This window comes from Hemitrygon akajei, chromosome 8, assembly GCF_048418815.1.
Source record: "Hemitrygon akajei chromosome 8, sHemAka1.3, whole genome shotgun sequence".
Taxonomy (NCBI): Eukaryota; Metazoa; Chordata; class Chondrichthyes; order Myliobatiformes; family Dasyatidae; genus Hemitrygon; species Hemitrygon akajei.
The window spans coordinates 174413965-174428721 of record NC_133131.1 but is presented as its reverse complement, the minus strand read 5'-3'; the positions used below and the strand labels follow the sequence as shown (position 1 = coordinate 174428721).

General features: G+C 45.4%; 1 protein-coding gene across 1 annotated transcript in view; it reads left to right on the top strand.

The window, feature by feature from the left end:
• The window catches only part of cfap20 (cilia and flagella associated protein 20), a 34090-nt gene that overhangs the window by 2916 nt on the left and 16417 nt on the right, over window positions 1–14757 (top strand). The window contains exon 2 of the mRNA XM_073055130.1: window positions 9833–9912. Coding sequence (XP_072911231.1) covers window positions 9833–9912 — 80 coding nt within the window. The remainder of the gene's footprint in view (window positions 1–9832; window positions 9913–14757) is intronic.

The window sequence follows — 14757 nt, the reverse complement described above, 5'->3', positions numbered from 1 at the left end:
GTTTCAGCGACAGGTTGCTATCGATGCAATGCTCCTCAGACAGGATGAAGAGATCAATACTCCCCAATGCCATTCGGCTTTACAATTCAACCGCCAGGAGTAAGATATGTTAAAGTGCCGGGGTTAGGACTCAATGTATTTAAGTAAACTACTTAAGAACTTTTTAAAAGCTATTATTAATGCTTTTTGAGAGGGTGATTTTAGAGGCATATCATATTTTTACTGAGTTAAGTATTGTATGTAATTACAATAAGTGTATGGGACATTGGAAAAAATGTTGAATTTCCCCATGGGGATGAATAAAGTATCTATCTATCTATGGTCCACGTCAACTTAGATATCCATCTAATCTCAGCAGGTCAGGCAGCGTCTATGGAGGGGAATAAACAGCTGGTGTTTGAGGCCAGGAGAAGGGTCTCAGCCTGAAATGTCAGACGTGTCCTGCTCTCCATAGATGCTGCCTGATCTGTGGAGTTCCTCCATTATTTTGTGCATTGCTCAAAGTTTCCATCGTCTGTGGAATCATTTGTGCCTATCTAAGTTTGTATCTTTTGGCCCATGTTTCTCTAAACCTTGAGCAACATGAAAGGCAGCATCTACGGAGGGAAATGGAGTCCAAATGAAGGGTTTAGACCTGAAACATCGACTCTGTCTCCCTGAAGATGGTGTGCTTCTCCACTGCTTAGAATGTTGCTCTTGTTTCCAACATCTGCAAGTCTCAGTTTCTCCCTCTAAACTTTCCCTTTCCATCCAGAGTCTTCAATGTTGAGGCAGGAACAGTAATAACCACTTCCTCTGGCAGTTTGTTCTGTATATTCAGCACCTGCTGTGACTGGCGAAACCAACGCTGTAGAGAATCAGAATTGAGTTTATTATGGCTGATATGCACGATGTGAAATTTGTAGCTTTGCGGCAGCAGTACATTACGAAGAGAGAAAATTTGAAGACAGTCAATGTTACTACAGTACTATAAAACTGTATTAGCTCCTAATAGTGGAACTCGAGTGTAAGTTGCTGTGTTTTTGATTTACTGTAAATGAACAAAATCATGCTGTCTTCATACAATGCTTTCAGCAGTTGCATCCTCCAAATCTTCATTTTCATTGTAATATGCAAGATGCTTGCGGTGCCACCTTAGGCCAATGTCAATCAGGCTTTAGCTGATCTGAGCAGTGGGATCAACGTACATGAAACAGCACCCCCCAACACCTTCACCATCATTTTGGGAGATTTTAACCAGGCCAATCTGAAAATATCACTAAGCAATTACCAACAGATCACTTGCAATACCAGAGGAAACAACACACTGGACCATTGCTACACCACCATCAAGAAAGCCTTTTGTGCTATTCCACGGGAAGTCTGATCACCTGGCTGTACTTCTACTCCCTGAGTATAGGCAGAGACTGAGGACCAAGGAGGTATAGACGAGGGAAGCACAGGAGCGCCTGCAGGACTGCTTTGAATCGGTGGACTGGACTGTATTCAGGGATTCATATTCGAACCTGGATGAGTATGCTGCAGTTGTTACCGACTCCATTAAGACTTGTGTGGATGAGTGTCTGCCTATAAAAACTTGCTGTTCATTCCCAAACCAAAAGCCATTGATGAACCAGGAGGTACATCTGCTGAAGGCTAGATCTGTGGCATTCAAGTCTGGCAACCCAGGCCTGTACCAGAAAACCAGGTATGATTTGTGGAGGGCTATTTCAAGGGTGAAGAGACAATTTCAGCAGAGGTTGGAGGTGACATCGGATGCACGGCAACTCTGGCAGGGTTTGTAAGACATCGCTTCCTACAAAGAGAAACCCAATAGCATGAATGACAGCGATGTTCCACTACCAAATGGACTCAACGCCCTCTATGCCTGTTTGAAAGGGAGAATATAACTACAACTGTGAAGATCCCTGCTGCACCCAGTGACCCTGTGATCTCTGTCTCAGAGGCCAATGTTAGGCTGTCTTTAAAGAGGGTGAACCCTTGCACGGTGGAAGGTCCCGATGGAGTACCTGGTAAGGCTCTGAAAACCTGTGCCAACCAACTAGCAGGAGTATTCAAGGACCTTTTTTAACCTCTCACTGCTACGGGTGGAAGTTGCCACTTGCTTCAAAAAACAATTATATCAATGCCTAAGAGGAATAATGTGGGCTGCCTTAATGGTTATCACCTGGTAGCACTCACATCGACATTGATGAAATGCTTTGAGAGGTTGGTCATGACTAGCCTGAACTCCTGCCTCAGCAAGGACCTGGACCCATTGCAACTTGCCTATCGCTACAATAGGTCAGTGGTAGATACAATCTCAATGGCTCTCCACACAGCCTTAGACCACCTCAGGGGTGTGTGCTTAGCCCACTGCTCTACTCTATATACACATGACTGTGTGGCTAGGCATAGCTCAAATACCATCTATAAATTTGCTGGTGATGAGAGGGCGTACAGGAGTGAGATATGCCAACGAGTGGAATGGTGCTGCAGCAACAACCTGGTACTCAACGTCAGTAAGATGAAAGAGCTGCTTGTGGACTAACGTTAAGATGAAGCAACACATACCATCCACCTCAGAGGGATCAGAAGAAGAGAGGGTGAGCAGTTTCAAGTTCCTGGGTGTCAAGATCTCTGAGGATCTAACCTGGTCCCAACATATCAATGTAGTTATAAAAAAGGCAAGAAAGTGGCTGTACTTTATTAGGAGTTTGAAGAGATTTGGCATGTCAACAAATACACTCAAAAACTTCTATAGTTGTAATGTGGAGAGCATTCTGACAGGCTGCATCACCGTCTGGTATGGAGGGGCTACTGCACAGGACTGAAAAAAGCTGTGGAGGGTTGTAAATCTAGTCAGCACCATCTTGGGCACTAGCCTACAAAGTACCCAGGACATCTTCAAGGAGTGGTGTCTCAGAAAGGCAGCGTCCATTATTAAGGACGTTGAGCACTCATGGCATTCCCTTTTCTCACTGTTACCATTGGGTAGGAGGCACACACTCAGTGATTCAGGAACAGCTTCTTCCCCTCTGCCATCCGATTCCTGAATGGACATTGAACCCTTGGGCACTACCTCACTTTTTTTTTAAATGTACAGTATTTCTGTTTTTTGCATGTTTTGTAATCTATTAAATATACATACTGTAATTTATTTATTTGTTTAATTCTTTTTTTTCTCTTCTATAGTATGTATAGCATTGAACTGCCGCTGCTAAGTTAACAAATTTCACATCACATGCCGGTGATAATAAACCTGGTTCTGATTCTGAATTCGCCATAATTCCTATCTTGTTGAAGAGGTGAAATCGTTTCATTTTCACTCCCGACTATTTCTAGTATCTCCAAGCCTGAATGCTTGAAACCACAGTGAGCAAAACAGTTTTGAATAGTCTTGCTACTTATTTCTCACTGACTATCAGTGCTTTTTGAACACCAACACTGGTCACTCTAAACAAGGTGTAGTGTGGAACAGCCACACGTGTACATGACTTATGACAAAAACTGTTCGGCAACAGTCTCTTGTCCCAATAAAGTGGCATAGTGTCCCAATTAAACCAAGGGAATTGTGACTGTTTTCTCAATTACAGACAATAGGTGCAGAAGTAGATCCTTCGGCCCTTCGAGCCTGCACCGCCATTCTGAGATCATGGCTGATCATCTACTATCAATACCCGGTTCCTGCCTTGTCCCCATATCCCTTGATTCCCCTATCCATAAGATACCCATCTAGCTCCTTCTTGAAAGCGTCCAGAGAATTGGCCTCCACTACCTTCCGAGGCAGTGCATTCCAGACCCCCACAGCTCTCTGGGAGAAGAAGTTTTTCCTTAACTCTGTCCTAAATGACCTACCCCTTATTCTCAAACCATGCCCTCTGATACTGGACTCTCCCAGCATCTGGAACATATTTCCTGCCTCTATCTTGTCCAATCCCTTAATAATCTTATATGTTGCAATCAGATCCCCTCTCAATCTCAATTCCAGTGTGTACAAGCCCAGTCTCTCTAACCTCTCTGCGTAAGACAGTCCGGACATCCCAGGAATTAACCTTGTGAATCTACGCTGCACTTCCTCTACAGCCAGGATGTCCTTCCTTAACCCTGGAGACCAAAACTGTACACAATACTCCAGGTGTGGTCTCACCAGGGCCCTGTACAAATGCAAAAAGATTTCCTTGCTCTTGTACTCAATTCCCTTTGTAATAAAGGCCAACATTCCATTAGCCTTCTTCACTGCCTGCTGCACTTGCTCATTCACCTTCAGTGACTGATGAACAAGGACTCCTAGATCTCTTTGTATTTCTCCCTTGCCTAACTCTACACCGTTCAGATAATAATCTGCCTTCCTGTTCTTACTCCCAAAGTGGGTAACCTCACACTTATTCACATTAAACGTCATCTGCCAAGTATCTGCCCACTCACCCAGCCTATCCAAGTCACCCTGAATTCTCCTAACATCCTCATCACATGTCACACTGCCACCCAGCTTAGTATCATCAGCAAACTTGCTGATGTTATTCTCAATGCCTTCATCTAAATCGTTGATGTAAATCGTAAACAGCTGTGGTCCCAATACCGAGCCCTGTGGCATCCCACTAGTCACCACCTGCCATTCCGAGAAACACCCATTCACCGCTACCCTTTGCTTTCTATCTGCCAACCAGTTTTCTATCCATGTCAATATCTTCCCCCCAATGCCATGAGCTCTGATTTTACCCACCAATCTCCTATTATCAAATGCCTTCTGAAAATCAAGGTACACTACATCCACTGGATCTCCCCCGTCTAACTTCCTGGTTACATCCTCGAAAAACTCTAATAGATTAGTCAAGCATGATTTGCCCTTGGTAAATCCATGCTGGCTCGGCTCAATCCTATCACTGCTATCTAGATATGCCACTATTTCATCTTTAATAATGGACTCTAGCATCTTCCCCACTACTGATGTTAGGCTGACAGGACGATAGTTCTCTGTTTTCTCCCTCCCTCCTTTCTTAAAAAGTGGGATAACATTAGCCATTCTCCAATCCTCAGGAACTGATCCTGAATCTAAGGAACATTGGAAAATGATTACCAATGCATCCGCAATTTCCAGAGCCACCTCCTTTAGTACCCTAGGATGCAGACCATCTGGACCTGGGGATTTGTCAGCCTTCAGTCCCATCAGTCTACTCATCACCGTTTCCTTCCTAATGTCAATCTGTTTCATTTCCTCTGTTACCCTATGTCCTTGGCCCATCCATACATCTGGGAGATTGCTTGTGTCTTCCCTAGTGAAGACAGATCTAAAGTATTTATTAAATTCTTCTGCCATTTCTGTTTCCCATAACAATTTCACCCAATTCATTCTTCAAGGGCCCAACATTGTTCTTAACTATCTTCTTTCTTTTCACATACCTAAAAAAGCTTTTGCTATCCTCCTTTATATTCCTGGCTAGCTTGCATTCGTACCTCATTTTTTCTCCCCATATTGCCTTTTTAGTTAAGTTCTGTTGTTCCTTAAAAATTTCCCAATCATCTGCCTTCCCACTCACCTTAGCTCTGTCATACTTTTTTTTAATGCTATGCAATCTCTGACTTCCTTTGTCAACCACTGTGGCCCCTTTCCCCCCTTTGAATCCTTCCTTCTCCGGGGGATGAACTGATTTTGCACCTTGTGCATTATTCCCAAGAATACCTGCCATTGCTGTTCCACTGTCTTTTCTGCTAGGATATCCATCCATTTAACTTTGGCCAGCTCCTCCCTCATGGCTCCATAGTCTCCTTTGTTCAACTGCAACTCTGACACCTCTGATCTGCCCTTATCCTTCTCAAATTGCAGATAAATCTTATCATATTATGGTCACTACCTCCTAATTAGATTTTGTTCTTTAAGAGTCTTTGAAAATAAGTGACTGCCCTGACTAAACGATAGCCCAGTTAACTGGAATCCACTCTATATGTTGAAGTCAGAGTGGCCATCATGTGGATTGGAGGGGGACCTGCAGATGCTGATACTGACATGTTCTTCCCCCTCCCCTTGAGGTGTTTGAGGCCACAGGTTTCCAAACAAGGCTGGGGGAGGGGGGGGTGACCTTATTTATTGAGATACAATGCAGTGTAGCCCTTCTGGTCCTTTGAGCTGTGCCTTCCCCCCCACCCAGGCTATTTAACCCTACCCTAATCACAGGATGATTTATAATGACCAATTAACCTACCATCGGGTAAGTCTTTGCACTGTGGGAGGGAACTTGAGCAGTCACGGGGAGAGGTATAAACTTCAAATGAACCACAATCGTCTGTACTGAAAAGTGTTGTTATGCAGGTTTACATCATCATTAAAGGCCGAGAAAAGGTGAATGGTCATAGTTTTATTCCCAGGATAGAGGAGTCTAAAACTAGAGGGCAAAGGAGTAAGGAGAGAGGTGATTTAATGGGATCTGAAGCATAAGTTTTCACAGTGGGTGCACTGTGGTCTGGAGGAACGTTATTTTGTTTGGTTGTATGTACCTTCAGGTGACAGTAAACTTGAACTTGGTAATAGAACATCTTTGTGTTGGGATGGTGTTAGACTCGCTCGGCTCCTCTAACCCCAGTCTGTGTGGCTTTGCAAAATGGAACTACGGTAACTAGGGGACTGCCACTGAATTGTTAAATTGAATTATTACCGTCACGTTTACCAAGGTCTGGTGAAGAACTTTGTTTTGCATGCCATCCATTTCATTACACAGTATATTGAGACAGCACAAGGGAAAGCGATAACAGAGTGCAGAATGAAGGGTTACAGTTGGTCTGCTAGACCTACACTAAGGTGAAAGATAGATAGATAGAGATAGATAGATACTTTATTCATCCCCATGGGGAAATTCAACATTTTTTCCAATGTCCCATACACTTGTTGTAGCAAAAACTCATTACATACAATACTTAACTCAGTAATAATATGATATGCATCTAAATCACTAACTCAAAAAGCATTAATAATAGCTTTAAAAAAGTTCTTAAGTCCTGGCAGTTGAATTGTAAAGCCTAATGGCATTGGGGAGTATTGACCTCTTCATCCTGTCTGAGGAGCATTGCATCGACAGTAACCTGTCGCTGAAACTGCTTCTCTGTCTCTGGATGGTGCTATGTAGAGGATGTTCAGGGTTTTCCATAATTGACCGTAGCCTACTCAGCGCCCTTCGCTCAGCTACCGATGATAAACTCTCCAGTACTTTGCCCACGACAGAGCCCGCCTTCCTTATCAGCTTATTAAGACGTGAGGCGTCCTTCTTCTTAATGCTTCCTCCCCAACACGCCACCACAAAGAAGAGGGCGCTCTCAACAACTGACCTATAGAACATCATCAGCATCTCACTGCAGACATTGAATGACGCCAACCTTCTAAGGAAGTACAGTCGACTCTGTGCCTTCCTGCACAAGGCATCTGTGTTGGCAGTCCAGTCTAGCTTCTCGTCCAACTGTACTCCCAGATACTTGTAGGTCTTAACCTGCTCCACACATTCTCCATTAATGATCACTGGCTCCATATGAGGCCTAGATCTCCTAAAGTCCACCACCATCTCCTTGGTCTTGGTGACATTGAGACGCAGGTAGTTTGAGTTGCACCATATCACAAAGTCCTGTATCAGTTTCCTATACTCCTCCTCCTGTCCATTCCTGACACACCCCACTATGGCCGTGTCATCAGCGAACTTCTGCACATGGCAGGACTCCGAGTTATATTGGAAGTCAGATGTGTACAGGGTGAACAGGACCGGAGAGAGTACGGTTCCCTGTGGCGCTCCTGTGCTGCTGACCACTGTGTCAGACCTACAGTCTCCCAACCAGCTAGATCATAACCAGCTAGATCGTCAGGTGAAGTGTCCATCTTATTGTGCTCGGGGACCATTCAAGAGTCTAATGACATCGGTCCTTGAGCTTCTGTATCTTCTGCCCGATGGGAGAGGGGACAGGAGAGAATATCTGGTGTAGGTGGGGTTCTTTGCTTATGCTGGCTGCTTTACTGAGGCAGTGAGAAGTGTAGGCAGTTCATGGAGGGGAGGCTGGTTTCTGTGATGTGCTCAGCTGTGTCCACAACTTTCTGCAGTTTCTCGTGGTTGTGGGCAAAGCAGTTGAGGTACCAAACCATGATACATTTGGAAAGGATGCTTTCTGGATACCATAGGACTCTCAAAGCAGCTGCACACGTTGACTCCGTGGTTAAGAAGGCGTAAAGTGTATTAGCCTTCATCAATCGTGAAATTGAATTTAGGACCCGAGAGGTGATGTTGCAGCTATATAGGACCCTAGTCAGACCCCACTTGGAGTACTGTGCTCAGTTCTGGTCACCTCACTACAGGAAGGATGTGGAAGCCATAGAAAGGGTGCAGAGGAGATTTACAAAGATGTTGCCTGGATTGGGGAACATGCCTTATGAGAACAGGTTGAGTGAACTTGGCCTTTTCTCCTAGAAGCGACGGAAGATGAGAGGTGAACTGATAGAGGAGTACAAGATGATGAGAGGCATTGATCATGTGGATAGTCAGAGGCTTTTTCCCAGGGCTGAAATGGCTAGTGTGAGAGGGCACAGTTTTAAGGTGCTTGGAGGTAGGTATAGAGGAATTGTCAGGGGTAAGTTTTTTACGCAGAGAGTTGTGAGTGCGTGGAATGGGCTGCTGGCAACAGTGGTGGAGGCGGATATGATAGGGTCTTTTAAGAGACTTCTGTATAGGTACATGGAACTTAGAAAAATAGAGGGCTATGGGTAAGCTATTTGACTAAGTCCTTCACCAGGACTCTTTATTCATCCTCCCATCCTCCCTTTATACACCCAACTATTGCTGAGTCATCAAAGAATTTCTGCAGATGACATGACTCAGTGTTGTATCTAAATCTGAGGTATACAGGGTAAACAGGAAGGGAGCCAATACCCTGTGGAGCCCCAGAGCTGCTTATAGCTGTGTCTGACACACAGCTCTGAAGCTGCATAAACTGTGCTCTGCCAGTCAGGTAGTCCATTAACCAGGATACAATGGAGATGCCAGCCTGCACTGAATGGAGCTTTCCCCCAGCAACAAGGGCCATTTGGTATTGAAGGCTCTCAAGAAATTACAAAATGTGATCCTCACTGTGCTGCCCTGCTTATCCAATGGGAGTGGGCTCCGTTCAGCAGGTAGATGACAGCATCGTCAACTCCAATGTGCCCCTGGTAGGCAAACTGCAGGGGGTCGAGGGCTGATCTGACCAGGGGTCGGAGGTAAGCCAGGACCAGTCTCTCCAGGGTCTTCATGATGTGTGATGACAGGGCCTTTGGACGGTAATCATTTAAGACTTTCATTTGGCCTTCTTGGGTACTGGGACCGCACGACGTTTTCCACACAGTTGGAACTCTTTCCAGGCAAAGGTTTGATAGATTGTTAATTGGTCAGGGCATGAAGGGATACAGGGAGAAGGCAGGAGATTTGTGTTGAGAGAAAAATTTGATCAGCCATGATGAAATGGCAGAGCAGATTCTATGGGCCAAATGGCCTAATTCTGCTCCTGAATCTTATGGTCTTTGGGTCTCTCTAGTGCTTCCTGCTCCTTCCCCTCTCTCTTCCCCCTTTTCCCAACCATGATTCCCCTCTCTCTGCCCCTTACCACTCTCAGTCCCGAACAGAGTCCCATATCAGAATCAGGTTTATCATCATGTCATGAAATCTGTTGTGTTTTTTTTGTGGCAGCAGTACAGTGCGATACATAAAATTACTACAGTACTGTCTTGGCACATGTGTGTAGTTAGGGTGCTTCAGATGTCTGCACAGTACTGTACTTTGTGATGTTATGTGAAGATGTCAGCCCAGACTGACTGTGCACTGATGGGTTACTGTATGTTTGGTTTAAGGTGAGGAATGGCCACATTAAGAGGATTACAGACAATGACATCCAGTCTCTGGTGTTGGAGGTTGAAGGAACCAATGTGAGGTGAGTCATGGGTGAGGATGGGGCCCAAACTCCTTTCAGTTACAGACGTGCTACAGAAAATATCCTGTCGGGCTGCTTCACAGCCTGGCATAGCAACTGCTGTGCTCCGGTCTGGACTGATGGGACCTGGACCAGTCTGTCACAGACTCGTCACTTTCTTCCAGTAGTCCATCCTCACGGGGTGCTTCAGGAAGGCTAATGATATCATCAGCCTGGGCAGCACTGTAGTTTAATGCTATTACCATGCCAGTGACCCGGGTTTAATTCCCGCAGCTGCCTGTAAGGAGTTAGTACATTCTCCTTGTGACTGTGTGGGTTTCCTCTGGGTGCTCCGGTTCCCTGCCACTCCAAAGACGTACAGGTTAGTTGGTTAATTGGTCACGTGGTGGGCAGGAAGGGCCTGTTACCGCGCTGTATCTCGAAACAAAATAACAGAAAGGTAAAATAAGTCAAGATGCCTGCCACCTTTGCCAACCCCTTTTCTCTCCGGTCTTCGGGGAGACGGTATAGGAGTTTGAAAGCCCGGATGAGCAGACTTATGAACAACTTCAGTCCCTGCTGTCGGACTCCTGAATCAGATTCAGGTTAGTTTATTGTCATACACCAGGGTGCAATGAAATTCTTTGCTGAGAGTCAGTGTACATGTAATACAACAATAAACACAGTAACTAATGTGAAACAGCAGAATGGTGCAAGAACAGTAGTTCTGTCATCTCTACTTGCTGCTGCCATCTGGAAAGTGGTACAGGAGCCTCAGGACCCACACCATCAGGTTCAAGAACAGTTGTTAACCCTCAACCACCAGGCTCTTGAACCAGTGGAGATAACTTCACTTAATCCAACACTGAACTACCCCCACCAACCTACAGACACACTTTCAAGGACACTTCATCTGTGTTCTCAATATTTTTTTTGGCTTATTTATTGTTTTTCTATTTGCACAGTTTGTGTATTTGCATGTTAGTTTGTCTTGTTAGAGCATAGAACAGTCCAGGCCCTTCAGCCCACCATGTTGTGTTGACCTTTTATCAATCTAAACCTTCCCTCCCACATAGCCTTCATTTTTCTTTCATCCATGTGTCTATCTAAGTGTCCTGAATGTATTTGTTTATGTGTAGTTATTTCATTAGAAACTTAGAAAACCTACAGCGCAATACAGGCCCTTTGGCCCACAAAGCTGTGCTGAACATGTCCCTACCTTAGAACTACCTAGGCTTACCCATAGCTCTCTAATTTTCTAAGCTCCATGTATCCATCCAGGACTCTCTAAGAAAGACCCTATCGTATCCGCCTCCACCACCATCGCCAGCAGCCCATTCTACGCACTCACCACTCTGCATTTAAAAAAAGATAGTTGCCCCTGACATCTCCTCTATACCTACTTCCAAGCACCATAGAACTATGCCCTCTTGTGCTAGCCACTTCAGGCCTGGGAAAAAGCCTCCGACTATCCACACAATCAATGCCTCTCATCATCTTATACACCTCTATCAGGTCACCTCTCATCCTCCGTCGCTCCAAGGAGAAAAGGCCGAGTTCACTCAACCTATCCTCATAAGGCACGCTCCCCAATCCAGGCAATATCCTTGTAAACCTCCTCTGCACACTGTTAGCGAGGCGACCAGAATTGAGCACAGTACTCCTTGTGGGGTCTGATCAGGGTCCTATATAGCTGCAACATTGCCTCTCAGCTCTTAAACTCAATCCCACTGTCGATTAAGGCCAATACACTGTATGCCTTCTTAACCATAGTCAACCTGCGTAGCAGCTTTGAGTGTCCTATGGACCCGGACCCCAAGATCCCTCCGATCCTCCACACTGCCAAGAGTCTCACCATTAATACTATATTCTGCCATCATATTTGACCTACCAAAATGAACTGCCTCACACTTATCTGGGTTGAACTCCATCTGCCACTTCTCAGCCCAGTTTTGCATCTTATCAATGTCCCACTGTAAACTCTGACAGCCCTCCACACTATCCACAACACCCCCAACCTTTGTGTCATCAGCAAACTTACTAACCCATCCTTCCACTTCCTCATTCAGGTCATTTATAAAAATCACAAAGAGTGAGGGTCCTGGAACAGATCCCTGAGGCACTACACTGGTCACTGATCTCCATGCAGAATATGACCCCTCTGCAACTACTCTTTGCCTTCTGTGGGCAAGCCAGTTCTGGATCCACAAAGCAATGTCCCCTTGGATCCCATGCCTCCTTACTTTCTCAATAAGTCTTGCATGGGTTACCTTATCAAATGCCTTGCTGAAATCCATATACACTAAATCTACAGCTCTACCTTCATCACTGTGTTTAGTCACATCCTCAAAAAATTCAATCAGGCTCCTAAGGCACGACCTGCCTTTGACAAAGCCATGCTGACTATTCCTAATCACATTATGTCTCTCCAAATGTTCATAAATGCTGCCTCTCAGGATCTTCTCCATCAACTTAATAACCGCTGAAGTAATTCTCACTGGTCTATAATTTCCTGGACTATCTCTATTCCCTTTCTTGAATAAGGAAACAACATCTGCAACCCTCCAATCCTCCAGAACCTCTCCTATCCCCATTGTTGATGCAAAGATCTTTGCCAGAGGCTCAGCAATCTCCTCCCTCACTTCCCCCAGCAGCCTGGGGTACATCCCATCCGGTCCTGGTGACTTATCCAACTTGATGCTTTCCAAAGGCTCGGCACATCCTCTTCCTTAATATCTACATGCTCAAGTTTTTCAGTCCACTGTTGGTCATCCCTACAATCGCCAAGATCCTTTTCCATAGTGAATACTGAAGCAAAGTATTCATTAAGTACCTCTGCTATCTCCTCCGGTTCCATACACACTTTTCCACTGTCACATTTGATTAGTCCTATTCTCTCACATCTTATCCTCTTGCTCTTCACATACTTGTAGGTTTTCCTTAATCCTGTCTGCCAAAGCCTTCTCATAGCCCCTTCTGGCTCTCCTAATTTCATTCTTAAGCTCCTTCCTGCATGCCTTATAATCTTCCAGATCTCTATCGTTGCCTAGTTGTATGAACTTTTCGTAAGCTCTTCTTGACTAGATTTACAACAGCCTTTGTTCACCATGGTTCCTGTACCCTACCATCCTTTCCCTGTCTCATTGGAACGTACCTATGCAGAACTCCATGCCAATATTCCCTGAACACTTGCCATATTTCTTCCATACGTTTCCCTGAGAACATCTGTTTACAATTTATGCTTCCAAGTTCCTGCCTGATAGCCTCATTTCTCCTTACTCCAGTTAAATGTTTCCCTAACTTGTCTGTTCCTATCCTTCACCAGTGCTATGGTAAAGGAGATAGAATTGTGATCACTATCTCCAAAATGTTCTCCCACTGAGAGATCTGACACCTGACCAGGTTCATTTCCCAATACCAGATCAAGAACAGCCTCTCATCTTGTAATTATCTACTACATATTGTGTCAAGAAACCTTCCTGAACACACCTAACGAACTCCACGCCATCTAAACTCCTCACTCTAGGGAGATGCCAAACAATATCTGGGAACTTAAAATCTCCCACCACACCAACCCTGTTATTATTACACCTTTCCAGAATCTGTCTCCCTATCTGCTCCTCGATGTCCCTGTTACTATTGGGTGGTCTATAAAAAACGCCCAGTAGAGTTATTGACCCCATCCTACTCCTGACTTCCACCCACAGAGACTCCGTAGACAATCCCTCCATGACTTCCTCCTTTTCTGCGGCCGTGACACTAGCTCTGATCAACAGTGCCACACCCCCACCTCTTTTGCCTCCGTCCCTGTCCTTTCTGAAACATCTAAAACCCAGCACTCGAAGTAGCCATTCCTGCCCCTGCACCGTCCAAGTCTCTGTACTGGCCACAACATCATAGCTCCAAGTGCTGATCCATGCTCTATGCTCATCCACTTTGTTCATAATACTCCTTGCATTAAAATAGACACATCTCAAACCACCAGACTGGGCGTGTCCCTTCTCTATCACCTGCCTATTCTCCCTCTCACACTGTCTCCAAGCTTTCTCTATTTGTGATCCAACCGCCTTTTCCTCTGTCTCTTCAGTTCAGTTCCCACCCCCCAGCAATTCTAGTTTAAACTCTTCCCAATAGCCTCAGCAAACCTCCCTGCCAGGATATTGGTTCTCTTCGGATTCAAGAGCAACCCGTCCTTTTAGTACAGGTCACTGCTGCCCCAAAAGAGGTCCCGATGATCCAGAAAACTGAATCCCTGCTCCCTGATCCAATCCCTCAGCCATGCATTTATCCTGCAGCTCATTCTATTCCTATACTCACAGTCACGTGGCACTGGCAGTAATCCCAAGATGACTACCTTTGTGGTCCTGCTTCTCAACTTCCTTCCTAACTCCCTGTAGTCTGTTTTCAGGACCTCTTCCCTTTTCCTACCTATGACATTGGTACCAATATGTACCACGACCTCTGGCTGTTCTCCCTCCCACTGCAGGATATCGTGGATGTGATCAGAAACCTGGCACCTGGGAGAGAAACTACCATTCGAGTTTCTTTCCTGCACCCACAGAATCGCCTGTCTGGTCCCCTATCACTGCTGCCATCCTCTTCCTTTCCCTGCCCTTCTGAGCCACAGGGCCAGACTCTGTGCCAGAGGTGCAGCCACTTTCGCTTCCCCCAGATAGGCTGTCCTCCCCAACAGTACTCAAACAGGAGTACGTATAGTTAAGGAGGACAGCCACAGAGGTGCTCTCTAGCGTCTGACTCCTGCCCTTCCCTCTACTATCTGTTACCCACTTACCTGTCTCCCCAGGCAGGTAAGTGACTACCTGCCTATAACTCCTCTATCATCTCCTCGCTCTCCCTCACCAGGCG